This window comes from Equus quagga, chromosome 20 (assembly GCF_021613505.1).
Source record: "Equus quagga isolate Etosha38 chromosome 20, UCLA_HA_Equagga_1.0, whole genome shotgun sequence".
Taxonomy (NCBI): domain Eukaryota; kingdom Metazoa; phylum Chordata; class Mammalia; order Perissodactyla; family Equidae; genus Equus; species Equus quagga.
This window is the reverse complement of record NC_060286.1, coordinates 32,926,592-32,945,955: the sequence shown is the minus strand read 5'-3', so window position 1 is coordinate 32,945,955 and position 19,364 is coordinate 32,926,592. Positions and strand designations below refer to the sequence as shown.

The 19,364-nt window shown below is 49.0% G+C and overlaps 1 protein-coding gene across 1 annotated transcript in view; it reads right to left on the bottom strand.

Annotated features, from left to right (window-relative positions):
• The window catches only part of DGLUCY (D-glutamate cyclase), a 51,197-nt gene extending 32,600 nt beyond the window's left edge, over nucleotides 1–18,597 (bottom strand). The window contains 10 exon segments of the mRNA XM_046647173.1: nucleotides 4,568–4,828; nucleotides 10,134–10,158; nucleotides 10,160–10,285; nucleotides 10,288–10,334; nucleotides 12,071–12,193; nucleotides 13,342–13,492; nucleotides 15,925–16,123; nucleotides 17,763–17,859; nucleotides 17,862–17,915; nucleotides 18,528–18,597. Of these exon segments, the coding sequence (XP_046503129.1) occupies nucleotides 4,568–4,828; nucleotides 10,134–10,158; nucleotides 10,160–10,285; nucleotides 10,288–10,334; nucleotides 12,071–12,193; nucleotides 13,342–13,492; nucleotides 15,925–16,123; nucleotides 17,763–17,859; nucleotides 17,862–17,915; nucleotides 18,528–18,597 (1,153 nt within the window).
• Nucleotides 18,598–19,364: the final 767 nt, after the last annotated feature.

The following is a 19,364-nucleotide window of genomic DNA, read 5'->3' as shown; positions in this document are numbered from 1 at the left end:
ATACCACAACTAGAAGGACCCACAACGAAGAATATACAACTATGTACCGGGGGGGCTTTGGGGAGAAAAAGGAAAAAATAAAATCTTTAAAAAAAAAAAAATGCAATATTAGCACACATCATTGTAGAATACGTGGAAAACACACAAATCCCAAAATAAAATAAAACTGATTTGGTTTTCCATTAACGAATCCACCTCGTGGCAGTTTAGGGTGGAATCCTTGCATATTCACTGGCCCAGGGTGAAGTCTTTTCCATGCAGAGCTTGAGACAGCTGACAGAGGTCCCAGGACCGAGATCATGGACCCAACACTTATGGTCCCGTTGGTTCTGCAGGAGCTCCCGGACTTCTCTGTGGCCCAGGAGGGGTGCCAGTGGGAAGCCTGGGGGAGCTTTGGCCACCCCCCTAATCTCCATCATCAGCCCTCACACCCGTCACATAAAGTCACCCAAGGAAGCATCCTATCTATGTTAAATCCATGTGCTTGTATTATAAACGTGGCTTCAAGACGGCTGCGTCCCACTCTGCTTCACTGTTCCCAGCCCTTCAGGAGCTGTTGCGGCAAGCTGAGAGTGAGGAGCCAGAATCATCCTCAGAGATGCTAAAGTGCCCCGCTGTGGCTCCCCCGACCTCCCTCCCCAGCACCAACCCCTGTCTAAGAGGGAACAACAGTAGAGGGCAGTCGGCCCATCAAGGGATACTCACCGGGCACATTCTACATGTGACGTGACAAGCTGGGGAATGGAGGGTGGTCATGATAAGCTGAAAGACCCAGTCCCTCTCGGTGCTCTGAGGGGCAGCCTGGTGACCCAGCAAGAGGACTGGATGGAGCCAAACAACCCTGAGTGGGAATCGACAGTTCTAACTGCGTGACCTTGGGAAAGCCACGGGGACGATCTGAGCTTCAGTTTCCTCTTCTGAAAATGGGGTTAATCGTGCCCCCCCCCCCCCCCGCCCCAAGATAGCGGTGGCTCAGGGATGCGATGCGTGTCAAGCACCAAGCTGCGGCCTGCACACAGCAAGTGCTAAACGAGGGCTGGTGCTTTCTCATCTTCCTCAAATTGCATCAAGGATATAGGTTACTAGTAAGAAGGGGCACCAGGGAACCAAACAGGACAGAGACCATAATGTGTCCTCGAGTGGGGCACACAGAGAGAAAGAGCCTCCAGAAAGGAGGGGCGGAGGAAAATGGGACCCGAACCTGAGCTACAAAAAACCAGTTTATCAATTTGGTCAATTTATGCTCAAGACAAAGAAGAGATGACTGAGTTTTTTCTTCTTTAAACATTTCCTAGGCTTCCATTATAAAAATAACTGAAATAATTTTCACTAAAAGGCCAAATGGTTTTTCCTTTCTTCGTCCAAATGTAATGAAAGCTCTGCAAAATCCAGTGTAGCAACAGCCCCCACCTCAGCCACCGTGTGGGCAAGCCTGAATTCTGTGTTCAAGTCCAGCAGAAGCCTCTGAGCCAGGCCATCGGGTGAGCAGGAGGGCAGAACTTCTCCTGGGAAAGTGGGTGCCTAACAATGTCCACCACACCGGTTGTCAGATGGAAATGACTGCCAGCCTGATGGCACAGTTGGCCGTCCCTTCTCCTTGATGACAAGACGGTCCCTTGGTTCTCCTCCTCCCTTGCTGCCTCCTCCTTCTCCTCGACCTCTCAGTATGGAGCATCCCAGGGCACACCCAGGGTCCTTTTCTCTCTCCCTTTATTTCCTCGGTGATCTCATCCAGTGTCTTGACCATCAATATGCCAGCAGCTCTCCCATTTATCTTTCTAGCCCAGACTGCTCTCCTGAACTTGACTCACAGATGTAAGTGCATGCGTGACTTCTCTGCTTGTGTGTCCAAGAAGTATCTCCCACTTAATAGGTTCAAACCTGCACTCGTTAAACATTTTTTAAATTGTAATTGCAGTAAATACACATAACATAAAATTTGCCACTTAACCATGTTTAAGTGTCCAGTTCTCTGGCATTAAGTACTTTCATATACTTGTTTGACTGTCACTGCCATCTACCTCAAGAACTTTTCCTTCTTCCCAAATGGAAACTCCAGACCCATTAAACACTCACTCCCCATTGCCACCCTCCCACCCCAGTCCCTAGCAACCACGATTCTACTTTTCGTCCCTATGACTTTACTTACTTTAGGTATCTCATATAAGTGGAGTCATACAGTATTTGTTCCTTTGAGGCTGGCTTATCTTACTTAGCATAATGTCCTCAAAGTTCATCCATGTTGTAGCGTGTGTCAGAATCTCCTTCCTTTTTAAGGCTGAGTAATATTCTGCGTATGTATAGACCACATTTTATTCATCTGTTCATTTGTTCATGGACACTTGGATTCCTTCCACCTTCTGCCTATTGTGCATATAGCTGCTATGAACACAGGTGTGCACATATCTGTTTGAGTCACTGCTTTCAGTCCTTTTGGGTGTACACCCCGAAGTGGAATTGCTGAGTCATACGGTATTTTCTATTTTTCATTTCCTGAGGAACTGCCATACTGCTCTCCACCGCAGCTGCGCCATTTTACATTCCCACCGACAGGGCTCAAGTCTCAAACCTGCTCCACCCATGGTCTTCCCCATTCCAGCAACTCCATCCTTTCAGTTACCCCGCCAAAACCTTAGAGCGATGCCGGATTCTTCTGCCTCACGCCTGCATCCAGTCCACCTGGAAATCATGCCTTTACCTTCAAAATGTATATAGATCTGGCTACTTCTCACAACCTCCACCTGTACCATTCAACCATTTGGGGTCCCCTGAAACCACAGTCTGAGACAAAGCCTTGGGTGCAGGTGGTTTATTTGGAGATGATCCCAGGAGTCAGGTGGGAGGGAACAGGGAAAGTGAGGAGGAAAAGGAGGAAAAGCCAATAGGAGGGTATGTGCTTTTTAAGGTCTCTGCTCTAGGCAACAGGGTCTCAGTTCCACCAGGACCTGTAAGTCTCCAAAAGACAAGAGGCAGGGCATTAGCTCCCCTCCCCGACTGGTTGAGAGGGTCCCAGAGGCATGAGCCCCCAGACTTCTGGGCTGAGTGGTTTTATACAGCTTTGGAGAAACCCCACAGACCACTGGCTTGTGGTGGGGCCCAGTCAGGTCAGAGTGACTCAGAACTTCCACCCCCACTTCAGCTGAAATCACAAGGGGGCCAAAGGGACATGTCACAGGGCACCACCCACTCCCCGCCACCCTCATCTCCTGCCTGCAATAAGCTGGCCAGTTTCCTGTTTCCCGCCTTGTCCCTGTAGCTATCTGGGTGATCCTCCAGAACCTAAGCCAGAGCATGGCCCTCCCAGGGCTCCCATCTCACCAAGTACAAAAGCCCAGCTGCTCACAGTGTCCCTCAAGGCCCTTCCTGGTCTGGCCCCTGTGACCTCTCTGTCCTCCTGTCCAGCTTCTCTTCTCCTTGTCTTCTCCAGGCCAATCGGCTGGCCGGTTGCCCTTTCTTAAACCTGCAGGGCCCCCACTCCACCCAGTGGCCTCTGCCCTGGCCATTGACCCAGCCTGGGACTCAGTTCCTTCAGCCAGCTCTGACCTCAATCCTTCATCAACTTTAAGTCTTGGCTCAAATGTCACCTTCTCCAGGAGGCCTTCCCTGACCATCTTGTTTAAAACAGCAGCCTGCCACCTAGCCCATCACTCCCCAATCCCTTACCCTTGTCCATTTTTTCCCATAGCATTACGCCTCCTAACATCCTATATACCTTACTCTTTTCCTATATTGTCTATTGTCTGTTACACTCCCTTAGGACATTTGTTCCATGAGGGCAGGACAGTGGACAGTTCTGCTGTTGTTCACTGATGGATTTCAAGAGCCTAAAACAGTGCCCAGCACACACTAGGTGCTCAACACACATTTGTTGCATGGAATTGATTCAGTCTGCACAGCACAGCCTTTTTGAAACTTTCAACGTAAGGGGTGATTTAGGATATGCCTTACTGGGTTCAAGTACTTTTCAGATGCTGAAAGGAAAAGATACTGCTCTGAGGGACACAGAGACAGGTCGTGGGAAGCAGGTTAGATTGACCAGGGTTCCAGCTCATCCTGAACAACACCTGCAGAAAGGAGGAGAGGTGAGGAGCAGTTGTTTACACTCCAGGAACCCAGGTAGCCTGGGGCATCCCTGCCCGCCTGGCCAGGTGGGACACTGCTGTCTGAGCCTTTCGACCACTCTATACTCAACTATCCCACCCCCAACTCTAGGGGTCCAGGGCTGCCTTGGGTTGTGGGGAGTCCTCCTCAGGTCACTCTTGCCTCTCATAGGGAGGGCAGCAGGTGCTCATGTGGGATCATGGGCTCTGGAGCCGAGTGAACCTGGGTTCAAATTCCAGCTCACCATCCCCACCTGGGTAAATACCTGGACCCCTTGGAGCCTCAGTCTCTTCATCTATAAAATGGGGATAATGCTGCTTACACCAGAGTTGTTCTGAGCTCTGAGGAAAAAGCCGCATGTCAATGCCTGGGTGCCCAGCGTAAGTTCCACAAACGCTGATTCCCTCCATCCTCTGCCCACAAAGGCCCATTTGGGGAAGTGGGCCGCCCTCATGTCACTGCTCACCTTGCTCAACAGCCTCTTCCACAAGCTCCCCGTACAAACTCAAGGCTCTCTGGTCAGCTATCATGGAGACTACCTTCTCCAAGGCTTGCAGGAAGGCGGCCAGAGCGATGGCTCCGGGCGGGCCGTCTGTCTCTTCCAGAGGCTCACGGTTGAAATGCGTGGGGAACCCGGTGGTGATGAGCACCGAGCAGGCATGGGACAGTGACAGAGAGGCCCTCAGCAGCTCATCTTTGCAAAGCAGGTGCCCGATCCCCCGGTTGCCTGAAATTACATAAAAATAAAATCAAATCACCAAATAATGGAATTGTGTTTCTGGTAGACACTTAGGCAAACAGTAGCTTGGTTTTTTTGTTTGTTTGTTTCAGAAGTAGATTTGAAGGATATGCCAGAGACTGCTAACTGTTCACCAGAATATCCTCTTTCCCCATGCCCAGGAATGAAGGGTAGCTGAGTTATGGCTGAGCAGCCTCTCTTTCAGTTATCTGTGGCCACAAGACTCAGCTCTCTCTAGGCAGCATTCGTAGAGCGGGTGAAAGGGAACGGGAGTGGAAGTGATGTGTGCCACCCTGGCACTGGCTGCACACCTCCTGCTCACTCCTCCAAGCTCTTGCCTTCCTGTGGGCTGGGATGCTGACAGCTAGCGCCCCCTGGAGGTCTCATGATTGATGGCAGAGCTGCTGGGTCCCTGAGTGACTGGATGGAGCAGATTCCCAGTCCTGCTGAACTAGAACATTTACCCTGGAAGACCCACCCTGGACCATTGGGTGAGGGAGGCATACATTCTATTGTATTTGAGCAAAGTGTCTTGGGGCTTATTTGTCATAGCAGTTTAGCCAACCCAAATACAAGGGACACAGAAGGAGGGAAGGAAACACTACTGTGTTGGTTGGGGCTTCCGCCAAAGAAGACTCTAAGACAAGGGCTTGTGTGCAGGTATTTCAGTGGAAGGTGAGCCCAGGAAACAAGTCAGAAGACGGAAGGAGTGGGATAGCAAAGGGAAGGAAGCCACTGATGGGTATGTGAGTGAGCCAGTTAATTCCTAAGGCACTGGGGCTCGAGTGGGCTGGAGATCCTCTAAGAAGAGGTGTGGTGCGCACCTCAGGACTGTCCTGCCACAGGACAGGGAGCCTGGGCATTTATGCACCGGCTCCCACCACCTGCTGGGGGACCGTTGCCCATCAGGGAGCTGACTCCTCAGCACTCCTGGGCTGCGCCTGCTCTGGTGAGGAGCAGAGAGACCCGAGCCTCAGTGGGAAGCTGCTGTGCTGGGCCCAGCTGGGCAGCACAGCCTCCCAGCTCTCGTCACATTGTGTCTTCGTCCATACTCAGGTAGCCTCAGACCATATCTGTGCCACATGAAGGCAGGAAGTGACTCAGAAGTTCCACCCCAGCTGTGGCTGAAATGAAAGGTGGGCCTAAGGGACATGAGGGGATGTCGGCTTCCATTTGAGGTGCCTGGGGAATGTGAATGAACAAAGGGTTTGGATCCCTTTTATGGAGGAACAGTTCCACATTTGGAATCTGGAAACTTACATCCAAGCCCAGGTGCTGGCACGCTGTAGCTGTGTGACCTTGGCCTCATCCCTTGATTGCTCTGAACCTCAGTTTTCCCACATGGAGAGTGATGGAGAGTAGGGGTGGTCCAGGTGGAGGCAGACTGTGGGGAAATGGCCCCTTACATAACTGCCAGTGGGCGTGGAAACTGGAATATTTATCTGGAGGGTGATTTGTCCCTTAGAGTTGAACATTCCACTGGAACCAATATTTCACTTCTAGGAATTTATCCTAATAAAGTGATCCTGGGTATGTACACAAATGGAGTCACAAGGATGTTCATTGCAGCATTGTTTATAGCGTCAAATAATAACATGTTAATAAAATAGTGGATCATTTGTAAAATGGAATTCCATGCAAACATTAAAAAGGATGTTGCAGAAGACTTTAATGACATAAAAAGATGTTCACAATGTATTAAAAAGTGAAAGAAGAAAGTCCTAAAATAGTCTCACAGCATGATTCCCATATATATATATACATACATTCCTATAGGTATACAGGTCTTATGGGGTCAAGACTGAAGAAAAAGACATTAAGGGCAAACATTAATTGTTAATACTGGTTAATTGTGATAGGATTCTGGTGATTTTTATTGCCTCTTTACTTTCATATATTTTCTGATGCTTCTACAATGAACATGAGTTACTGTTGATAAAAGGGGAGAAAAATAGCGGGCTGGCCTGGTGGCACAGCGGTTAAGTTCGCACGTTCCGCTTCGGCGGCCTGGGGTTCACCGGTTCAGATCCCAGGTGCAGACATGGCACCACTTGGCAAGCCATGCTGTGGCAGACGTCCCATGTATAAAGCAGAGGAAGATGGGCACACATGTTAGCTCAGTGCCAGTCTTCCTCAGCAAAAAGTGGAGGATTGGCGGCAGATGTTAGCTCAGGGCTAATCTTCCTCAAAAAAAAAAGGGGGAGAAAAATAACATTTTCAAAGGAAAAAAAATTGTAATGTAACCTATTTCACAGGATGTGGTCGGCACTAAAAGAAAGAAGAGGGGAGAGAGAACTTTGTCAACTTTAAAGCAGTCTATACATTTATGATGATTTTATTATTAGTGCAAACATCATTATTATAAACCTTGTATTCCTTCATATTCTCCAGGCATCTCAAATGCAGGTCAACGTTCTGTTAAAAATGACTGAATATGGGCCTGGCCCTGTGGCCAAGTGGTTAAAGTGCTGCTTTGGCAGCCCAGATTCATGGGTTTGGATACTGGGCACAGACCTACTCCACTCACCAGCCATGCTGTGGAGGTATCATACAAAAAAAAAAAAATAGAGGAAGATTGGCATAGATGTTAGCTCAATGCTAATCTTCCTCAAGCAAAAAAAAAAAAAAAAAAAGAGGAGGATTGGCAGTGGATGTTAGCTCAGAGAAAATCTTCCTCAGCAAAGAAAAAAAAAAAAAAAGACTGAGTGGCTCTATTAAGCCCAGTGAGCAATGCTCAGCACATTGCCATTAATCTTATATCTGCTTATTTAATATAGGAATCAAAAGCCTTTGTTGTTCTTGCGGATTAAGATGTTCCTTAATAGACCATACTGGCGTATCTAGACAGTCATAAATCTGCCTTTCGCCTGAGCCTCTTGCTTCAAGCCTTGACATGTGGTTTGCACAGCACTGAAGAAGGGTGCTGTGGACGACCTCCCAGGTCATTTTAATTAAGCAATGGGTGCACCATGTCTGCAGTAAATTTATGTCCCAGTTACTTTTTTGTCTGAGCTAAAGGCAGAGTTAATAATTCATCTTCCCTCATGACCCTTGTGCTGACTGGGAGAGCCGTCGGCCTGGGCAAGAATGTTTGTGAGAGAGAAAGTATTGCAGCAATTTTAAAAAATATCCACCAAGGAGATCGGCTATATAAGAGACTCCGTGTATACGCAGCCATGAGCCTTTGCCTTTCTATACGCATGTGCTAAAGGGTATATGTGTGGTGGGCAAATATCCCAAATTTACTGTGTGTCTGTATGTAAAGGAAACCATATTAGCTGCCGAATGAATGAAAAACCTCGCAGACAAACAAGCAAAAAGCTATGCCCTGTGACTTCCAGGAAATTTTGTTACTGCAGACCCCCCTGTAACTAGGGGGCAACCTTGGCTCCCAGGCCCAGGGAAGGGACCAGATATTTTTAAGGCTGGTCTGCGCTGTCACATTCTGGGCCACTGGGTTAGCCAACACAGAAGGGCCCCCAGGTTGTCTGCTCGATGGCCCTCCAGGTGCTGTTCTCTACACCAGCGTGGCCATGATCGGCTCTGTCTGGGTCCTGGGAGTCTGGCGCAGGGGCTCAACCTCCCCAGGCTGGCCTCACCCCTCTGCTCTCCACAGGAGCCCCACCACCATCGATCCAGGTACCTGCGTGGCCAAATAGGTGTCAGGTGGGCCAGCAGGAAGGCCACACATGCCTTCTCCAGACATTCACCGTGCAAAGAACAGGGAGGTCTAGAGTCACGGCCCATGAGAGCGTGCAGGAGAGGGGATGGGGTGCGGCGAGCGCGGAGGGGCTGAAGCACTCCGCCCGGGGAGACCGTGGCGTACCCTTCAGACAGATTCCAACTTAGCCAACACTTACTCATCGTGGGCCTTGGGGTCAGTGGCTGTGGGCCCAAGTTCTGCCCTGACCACCTCCTAGGGATGTGGACTTGGGCAAGTTTCTTAACCTTACATGCCTCAGTTTCCTCATCTGTTAAAGTAATAATTAATAGTACTATTAATATTGTTAATAATAGTTGCTTCGTAGGGTCATTGGGAGAATTTAATAAGATGGAACATGTAAACGGTTTTAGCACATGCCTGGCCTAGAGTAAAAATCAGTAGATGATAGCTATTCTTCTCATTACTTATCACAGCTCTGAGAGGGAGGTACAACTGTCATTACCCCCTGTCACACTGATGAAGAAACTGAGGCAGGGAGTGGCTGTGAAGTTTACACCTTAATTCTCTCCTGAGCGTTTGTCAGCAAATAGATTTGAATTTTCCGTGCACAATGGGGCCCTCTGCTGGCCACCAGGGGTTAGAAATTCGGCTCTTAAATGAAGATGCAGCTGGCAGTTCCAAGCCCCTCGAGCAGCTTTCAGCAAACCTCCTCCCAGTGGGAACCAGCAGACCCCTAGTGGATCCCACCAGCCCTGCGCCACTTCTAGAAAGCTAGCAGCTTGCGAACCACAGGAGCGCTGTCCTCTGAGGTGCAATATACACGCTGGCTGCAAACTGTTGTGAGGCTGTCACTGCAGGGTCCTGCCCCACCAGGATCCGCCAAGGACGCCCCAAGGAGTAGCAAAGTAGCGCCCCCATCCCTACCCCTGCTGCCTGGTACAAAAAAATCTATTCTACACCCAACCCCAGGGCAATGGCACAAAAGAGGAAGATTAGGGACACTATTAAATACATGGATGATTTTGTCTCAATGGTGGCAGTTGACTCCCTAGGAAACATTCTCCTTTTTTTTCTTACCTACCCATCCCCAATTCAGTTCTGGTGTCAATGTGCCCAGCTAGTAAGCTCACCTCTCAAACTCTCTAATATGTTTAGTGTTGAAAATTTTGAGGGAAAAATAAAAACATAAGAAAAAAAAATCAGGGGCTGGCCCCGTGGCCGAGTGGTTAAGTTCGCGCGCTCCACTGCAGGCGGCCCAGTGTTTCGTTGGTTCGAATCCTGGGCGCGGACATGGCACTGCTCATCAAACCACACTGAGACAGCGTCCCACATTACACAACTAGAAGGACCCACGACAAAGAATATACAGCTATGTACTGGGGGGCTTTGGGGAGAAAAAGGAAAAAATAAAATCTTTAAAAAAAAAAATCACCCATAATGCCACCACCCAGAGACCATCACCATCGGTATTTTGGTGCATTTACTTCTCGTCTTTTTGGGACTCATACACAGTATAAACAATTTTAAAAATCATACTATAGATACCATTTGTATGCTGCTTTTTTACTAAACATTACCTCAGTGATGAATTTCTCCAGGTCATTAAGGTGTGAATGCTTTGTTTCTTACCTGAGTCTGTGGCAATTTTACTCTCTGGTTTCTCTGATCTTCTGAACGGCTGAAGCTGATGCGATGCTGTAGTGCAGAGGATCTTGGGAAATACGATGGACATCTGGAATTCCCTCAGGGGTAGGACAACTGTCCGGAGTCTCCGTATCTTCATGTCAGTCATAACTGTGCAACCTGGTGAGCTGGTGAAAGCCGGGGGGTCTCTAAAACACACACCAGGAGGGGCTGAGCCCAGCCTGTTCATCAAACCCAGTCCACTCTCATCTAGTCAACTGTCGATGGGCAAGATGGTGCCGTGCGTCAACTCTGCTAATAGCACTCTGTACACCACTTGTTGGCACCAGGTCAGAACAAGCTGGCTTATGGCTAAGTCAATTTCCATTTAAACAGGGGCCATGGAACGTGACTGTACTCTAATCCCACTCAGCTGTATGCTCCCAGCAAAGAGGGACCAATTCCTCTTCATCTCAGAATCCCACATAGCACCTTGCACATAAAAGACGCTCGATAAATGTAGACGTGAATTGAGTAAATAACAACGTCTTGGAATTCACAGAAAACAGTAATATTTCTCAGATCTAATGGAAAGCCAAAGCCAGCCAATACTTCAGAAGGAAAGCCTACTGATAGAGGCATAAAGCATTCTAAACTAACTTTTAAATGTGATGTGTAAGGGCAAGACGTAAGGATTTTGAGGAATGCTATCATTGTTTTTCTGGGTTTTGGACAGAACCTAAAATCGGTCACTCTAAAGCCGGGCACACATCAGAACAGTCGGCTCAGAATGTGACACAGCGTTTTGTACCATCAGTTGTGAGGTGTGCAGCAATTAATCTATTGCTAATAGAAGTTTAAGTGTTGAAGTTTGAGCACGATTTTTGCAAATTAGAAAGATTCGAGGTCATCTCTGACCAATGATGTCATTAGGTCTCATTTACAATCAAATATGCCATCACAAGCCAGAACTCAGGCACTGGAGTCTGCTGGGACGCCTATGGCAGGGACACCTCTTCAGCAGGGCATTGCCTGTGGCCGGTGGCAGGAAAGGGGTGAGACCACCGTGCAGAAGAGTATTCACCACACGTGTGTGGATGTGTGTATACACATGCGTACACACACATTCGGAAATGACAAGCTCCCTGAGAACTGCATCTTGTCTCATGCAGCATTTTATTCCCAAGATCTGGGCCCATGCCTGGCACACAGTAGGTGCCGAATACATTTATGTTAAATAAATGAATGAACAGAATCCCATGGATCTTGGCGTTGATGCCTTGTTACCATATTAGAAATAATCTGTATCATCAGGCCATTCTGATAGCTAAACTTCCATAAATGCTTTAAAAGCAAATTAAAAGTAACACTAAGTTCTATGATTTGTACTACAAGGGTAGCTGACCTGGCTAGAATTTTCCAGTGTCTACCGCAATGGGCTGCAATAATTATTTTTAATGTTTCTATCACATCCCTTCTTTCCTGTGAGCTAACTAAGACGCCCTCGTGTGTCTCTTCATTGTAATATCACCCTGGGCCTCTGAAAAAATGAACTGGCCGTATTGCTTGTAAAAACCGTGTGAAACGGTTTAATTGTGTTGCTTGTTTTCATCTTCGCTTTCAAAGCCTGCTAACCTCCAAAATGTCTCAAAGGGTCAAGCTAAATATTAGTCTGTCTGTTAGACTGGGCTGTGAGGCTTCTGAAGGCAGAAATATATTTAATGAAAATGTATTTGCGCTGAGAGACAAGCTGTCTCTGTAGGGCGACCTAGCCCAGGGATGAAAAGAAGGAAGGCAGAGAGATCTTCGCTGTGGGCTGTAGGCCTACATTCTATGACTTTATTCCTTAGATCACTGCCTTGTAAGCCTCTGCTTTCAAGAGCTAGAGCCCCAGCAGGGTCCGTCCCAGGCCAGATTAATTGCCCCCTCAAGTCCCCACATACTGTAGCTGCCGACAGCTTCGAGACTGGACAGCTGAGAAGGCCAGAACACTGGGACATCGCCTGGCCGACACACCACAGGATCCTCATAGTCAGGTTTGAAAAGATCTTTGATGCCCAACAGTTCTGCAAATGGAAAAAGAAAATGAATTCCGTCGAATCCTGCTCTGGCAGTTACCATCAAAATAGAACATGTGGAATAGATTATCGTTCTTTCTCCAAGAGGACGTGCAGTCATAGGATTGCTGTAAGTGGTACTGGACAAGGAGAAAAGGAATCGGGACTGTAACAGCTCAGGATGCGATAATTTCCAGTCCATTTTGAGCGGTACAGTTTCAGAACACAGAATCTCAACCCCCCGGTGTGATCGCTGGAGCAGTTTTGTCTGCATTTAGCCCATCACCTGCATTGCTAACAAAGCCAGAATTTGTGAGTGTATCTTGGTAGAGACTGAGTCACATAACACACACGCATAAACCTTAAACTCTGTTGCTTGGCCACCAACAGTGTCCCTACCCTTGGGCAGCCATCAAAGTGTCCACAAGGGTAGCAAAGATGAATGCGGTGGGTCCAACCCATGTCCACTAACGATAGAACAATCCAGCAGACACTTTGCTTTCACTGGTCTTGGGATCATCTTTCTATGAGGAAGGTGGTAAGAGCTGGTTGCATTTTTACAGAATGCTAGGCTTTGTCTGATTTTGTTTGTTACACAGCTGAGCAAGCTCAGTTACACTGAACTCTGACTCTCACCCAAGGCCCGATCTCAAGCTCTCATCAGCCCTCTGACAGCCTCTAAGAGGCCTGGGCAGCTTCCACCCTTGGATCTGCACACTCACTCTCAGACTGAGTTAATGCCCTGGGGATCAATGGATTTCAGTTCAAATTAACATTTGGAATGAAGCCATCCCCTGCCCAAATACGCCACTGAACAGTAGCCTAGATTAGAAGTTGCTCTGAGCTCAGATCTTGGGACAAATAGCTCTGCTGCCATCTTCTACCGCCCGCTTCCGCCATCCTAGGTTCACTTGAAGTTTGCAGGAGCAAATGCGTGAGGCTGGCTATTCTGCCAAGACAGCACCTTTAAACCTGAGGGGCATCTGTAAACCCAGCCCTAATCCTACTGCGGGAGTCTGAGCCTTGTGCAGGACTCCTGGGACCTCCAGGTAAGATGAGGACAAGCTGTGGGAGCTCAGGAACATGGCCAGTTCCTGTCTCCTCGAGCAGAAGTCCAAGCGCAGCTGTCAGAATCATGAATGAGAGTGGACACTGACGCGGGTCGCCGATATGAATGGGTTGTCCTTGCTTGCCCCAGATGGAGCAACTGGCCTGCACCAGCCTTTCCAGCTTGTCCTTGGGAATGGGCCTCATCGTGACCACCAGAGGGCAGCAAAAGCCAGCAATGGCGGCACAAGCGACTGTTGTCTGCCAAGAAATCAAGTGAAAAATGTTAAAAGAAAAAAAAAAACAAAATAGAAGCCCTGAGTACCAGGAGTTCAAGGCAGTGAACGAAGTAGGCAGGAGGTCCAAGGAGCTACTAGAGAAATATAGCTTCTACTTTTATGCAACACAGAGATGAGGAAGTTTGCTTGTAATTATTGGTCTAAAACTTAACTTTATACGTGCCATGGACCCCCGCCCTGTCAAAGTAACGTTTTTAATTGCATAAAAGCAAATGCATAGGATTACAAAAGAAACCAATTATATTGCCCATGCAGTGATCAAATTATGAAAATATATGATACAGCCATATATGTGCTTCATTAACAGCTTAAGGAACAATATGGCACATCTACCGTGGTCATTTTGAAGTACTGATCAACAAATAAGACATTTTTGAGATTTAAGGAAGAACTGCAATGTGACGCAAAAGCGTCTGTGATTTCTTTGGGCAGCCACAAAGTCACAGGATCTGCAGATACGACTATAGTTCGTTGCCTACACTCATAATTGAAGGAAACGCTCAATTTTAGTTTGAGGCTGTGAAAATGAAAATGTAATTTTTCCCCACCCAATTTTATGACCTTCTGAATTTTCTCCATGGACCTCAAGGGATCCCCGGACCACAGGTAAAGAATCTCTGGGAGAACCAGAGGCAGAGGAATCCAAGAGAGTGGGAACCTTGCAGGAGGCCCTGGGCCCTCCTCTGCCTCAGGAGTCCACACAGGGGCTGGAGGCCTGTGCCTGGACCCCACTGAGCCAGACTCTGCCCTCCCACCTCAATAGAAGTTGCCCAGGATGACCTGCGTGACTTTCACTGGTGATGTTGTTTTTGTCCCCTGAGTGGTTTCTGGTCTCTGCAGTGGGGCTTATGAAAGATTTAGGCCATGGCCAGGACCATAATCCACTGGGATAGTCTTGGCGGGCGCCTGAAGGGCTTGCTGTTAGCACCCTGGCAGCAGCAGGATGAAACCTGGGTGTGCCTGCCAGTTCCGTGTTGGGAGGTGGCACCTGCCAGGGATGCTCACAGGAGGCAGGCAGCGCTCCCTGATGCTGAGACGCCTCCTTCTGGGGGCACTTCATCCTCTCAAGACCACCAACTGAATCCAAGATGGCTGTCTGGCCCTTTGTCCCAGGAGCCAACGGGTGGAGGCGTCAATATTGAACTGAAAGCTCTCTGGGAACCACTGAGGGCAGCAAGGTGTGGTGGGAAAACCATAGCTCTGCTGAGCAGGGCAGTGATGAGCACCTCTGTGCAACACATCCTTTAATTGTCATGACTCTACTATTGACATTTTGTAGTAGGGAGCCAGGAGTCCTGGGTTCCCGTCTGGCTTTGGGATTTGCGCGAGTCCGTTTCTCTCTCTAGGCCTGTTTCCTCATCTAAAAATGAAGGCTGCACATGTTGAGCTGTGAGGCCCTCCTGCTCCAGATGGTGGTGTGTTCTGGGGCCAGACCCTGCCCTGGGCCCCAGACAGCGGCGGTGGTCCTGCCTCCACCCTTCCCGACCTGCAGGAAGACCGCTCAGGGCCATATTCTACACATGAAAAGCAGCGCACACCGTGGGCAGCCTTGTTTCTCATCAGAGGCAGCTCAGACCTCTCTGGCAGGAGCCCAAACCAGGCAAGTATTAATAAATGTCCCGGAGCCCAAGATGAAATCTCCAATCTGAGCCCTCCATAAAGGAACCTGGAGGGGGCCGTTGGTGCTGGCTGCCATCCACCCGCAGATGAACTTCTCAGACTTCACACAAATGTGCCGGGAGGGGTCAGTGGGATGAGGGAATCCGGTTCTCTCCCCGTGACAAGCAGTGGCTGGAATAAAACCTCAGAGATACAGCAGGAGGCAGCCCCTGACAGTGGGCATGTCCCAGCAGAGGTGACCATGCTAGGTTGTGACCACCAGCGGCCACCTCCGGCCAAGAAAATGACCTAGCTTTCCTGACAGAGACAGGACCCAGCAGCTAATGGCCTGGCCAAGCCTCTGCCACAAATCCCTGGGCGTTTGCCCAGCCAGGCATATTCTCCTTGATGCCAGGAAGTTCAAGCCAGAGAGGATTTTTAAAAATCTCACTGAGATGCCCTAAGTTAAAGGAGCCAGACGAATTTCAAACAGCCTTGGTTTACACAGCTGCAGTGATCCGTCTAAAAGGGCTTGACTCCACTCTCAAGGCCACACTGGGTCTTCACAGCAGTCCCAGAGGTGGGCAAGAGAGAGGCCGGCAGTCCCATTTTCCAGATGAAGAAACAAGCTCAGAGAGGTTATCCACTTGTCCTGGGTTGAACAGCTAGAAAGTGGCTGAGCTGGGGCCAGAGCTTAGGTCTCCCGCCTCCTATGCCACTTTTCTCCCCATCACAGGAAAACACAAGGCGATCCACATTTTCAAGTCATTCTGCCCTTGTGGATTTTGTGCCTACCTTGGATGCACCTGCGTGGCCGTGGCCTGCTAGTTCTCTTCCACAGACCCCCACCTTCTCCAAGGCCCCTTCCAGGGAGAAGCTGCAGCCCAGGAGGAAGGCCACCATGTCCTCCAGCTGCTCCGAGGACTCCTCCAGTGAGGTCAGGCTGGCCGGGCAGACACCAAACTCGTACTTCCGGAACTGGGGACAGCCTGTCCTGGAGACACAAGGGAAAGCTCACAGGCCCCCAGATTCAATGTGGCCCCTGACCGTGCATTTTTTAAAAGGGGCTGGGGAGAGAGAAGTGGCTCTCTAGGGCTGAAATCTGAGGCTGTGGTGCCAAGGTAGGGGACACAGTTGTGAGCAGGGGGCCTTGCTGGCATCCTTCAAGTCTTACCTGACCGGAAACTATTAAACCAGCATGTCCATAAGGTGGCCCCCGCCCCAACCCCATTATATTTCTTGTAACCTGAACCCAAAACCAGTCCAACCAGCAAGAATAAAACACTGATGCCCTGTCTGCCATCAAAGCGGGGCCTGCAGACCAAGTGGACAGAGGACACGTGTCTCAAGGACGCTCTCAGTGCTGGCAGTGGGCAAGGCCTTTCTCTTTCCTTAGAGAAACTCTTCTGTGGGGCTGAAAAACTTTGGTTACAAGCCTATTCTTCATTCACTCCAAAATCGTCTTGCGGAGCCACTCCTCCGTGCCAGCACAGGCCAGGTGATGGGGCCAGAGTGATGGAGAAGACACCAGACCAGCCCTTATGAAGCTCAAAATCCTACTTTGGCAGGTGAGACTGCATTGAAAATAGATAGTTGCAGTATAGAGCAGTGAGGGTTAACGGTCCAGGTAGAGGAGGGACAAAGGGGAGGGAGAAATCCATTCTTTCCCACAAAGGGGGAGGTGCTGGAGCTGGGTTCTGAGGGATGAATAGGAGTTCACCAGTTGGACAAGGAGGAAAGTACATCCTAGGCAGAGGGAGCAGTATGTGAACAGCATGGAGGCATCAAGCACTGTGGCCCATTGGGTGATCTGCTCTAGGAGTCCCTGAGTTGGCAGCAGGAGGTGCGAGGAAGAAACATCAAAGAGCTGACCTGGGCCCAGGTAGGGTCTCTGAAGGAACTTCCCACCCCTGGAGTCCACACACCATAACAGCAGAAGGTTCCTGGGGAGCGGTGGATGACTGGAGTGTCAGGGTTTGAGGGGAGACTCCGAGCTGGGGCCAGGTCACTACAAGTCTTAAGGTACAGTTGCTAAGGTGCAAGCCACGGGAAGGTACGGAAGAATTGTAAACAGGAGAGTCACGTGATCAGATGTAGCCTTAGTAAAAGTCATTGCGGTGGGAGAGAGTCCGGCAAGGAGAGCGGTTAAGATGTCCTAAGGGTCTAGACGAGAGAGGCTGCGAGCCTGAGCTGGGATCGGGGAGAAATGTGGCTCACTGGGGAGCTATTTGGGACGCAGAATCAGTAGGGCCGTTTATGTGATACGTTATATTGTAAAAGTCTTGGAAAACACACGCCACGGTGCTAACGAGGTCTGTCTCTGAGTGCTCTCGATGCAGTGTTTCTATTTCTTCTTCATCCTGTGCAGACAGGTTTCTGGCTTGGGTGCCAGTGGCATTTCTCCAGGGCTGGATTTTCTTGGTGATCCCGATGATTCTATCTGGCACAGGGACAAAGGGAAAGGGACAGGAGTAGGCATGGTGGGGAGGACAGCTTGTTTCTGAGCAACAGTCCTCTGTGCCAGGACATTCCACATCCCTGAGGCCGCACACAGAGGTCCCTGGTGACAGACGCACCTGGCTGCAGCACCTGGCCACTCCCAAGCTTTAATGCCAGTAATCTGAGCATTTTACCTGGTGTCTGGGACAGTAGCCAGGACAGGCAATGTCCATCTGCCTGGCTCACTTCAGCCCAGCAGGTGCAGGGGGCCACTGTTGGCCTGGCAGAAGTTTCAAAGCCTGGAGGGAGGAACTGGTACAGGACCACCACGCTGGCTGCTCGGAGCCCTGGATTTGACAAGAGGGGGACAGAAGCACGGTGAGTTGCTTCTTGGTAGAGACTTTTTAACTTTTTTTTGTGTGTGAGGAAAATTGGCCCTGGGCTAACATCTGTGCCAACCTTCCCCTCTTTCGTATGTGGGACGCTGCCACAGCATGGCTTGATGAGCAGTGTGTAGGTCCACACCCAGGATCCGAACCGGCAAACCCCAGGCCACTGAAGCAGAGTGTGTGAACTTAACCACTATGCCACCAGGCCAGCCCCTTAATTTATTTAATTTTTATTGCAGCCAAACATACACCCAAAATGCATGTGAGTGTGCAGTTTGATGAATTTTCACGAAATGAACACACCCATGTAACCGGCATCCAGGTCAAGAAACAGGACATTATTAGCATCCCAGAAAACTCTGCTATGCCCCTTCCAGTCATCACTACCTCCCAGGGGTACCATACCCCAACTTCTAACACCACAGATTGCTATTGGCTGTTCCTGGACTTCACCAGACGGCATCATACAGCATGTGCATGTGTGTCTCGTTGCTCCATACCCTCTCCGATACTTGGTATTGCATGCCTTTTGCATTCTAGCCATTGGGCAGGTGTGCAGTGGCATCGCACTGTGGCTGTAGTTTGCATTGCCCCCATGACGAATGTGGTCAAGTGCCTTTTCATCTGTTTTATTGGCCATTTGGGTATCCTTTTGGGGAAAGAGACTGTTCCTGCCTTTCGTCTGGGCAGATTCTTGACTGAGCAGGCTCACAGAATCCTTGACTCTCCCTCCAAAGAGACAGTCTTAACAGAGCTGTAGCGGAAGAACTTCATTTGCATGCCATGACCTCCTCTGGGGACAACCAGCCCTCCTCTGGAATGGAATGTCCTTTGGCTTTGGAGGCAAACAAACCTGACCAACTATGTGACCCTGGGCAGTGGTTTTCCCATGGATGAGATGGCATCAACCACCCTGACCTCAAATGGAACTCCGTGAGTTCATTCCTGGCTGTAAGTTACCTAGCACACAGGTGTTCAAGAAGTAGGGGCTGGAGTTACATCCGTTCGGTGGAATCTTGTATAGACACTTAAAATTATGGTACAGAAGAAATAGTTAATGATATTAAAAGATGTTTGTGACATATGGTTAAAGGAATGATACGAGGTAACAAAACGGTATGTTTGGCGTATTCTCCTTTTTATAAAATCTATGAGAGAAAGAACTAGAAGGAAATACATCTACATGTTAAGCTTGGTTATCTCCAGTGACAAGACTGTGAGTGATTTTAATTTTCTTCTTTGTGCTTTTCTCAATATTCTAAAATTTATGCAATAAATACCCATCATTCTTCAACTGGAGAAAAAGCCAACAAGAAAAGTTATGTTTCAAAAAAAAAAAAAGCGTTATTTCCTTTAAAAAGACCATCCCAAAGAAACACATAATGATGCTCTTTTGGAGAAATAACC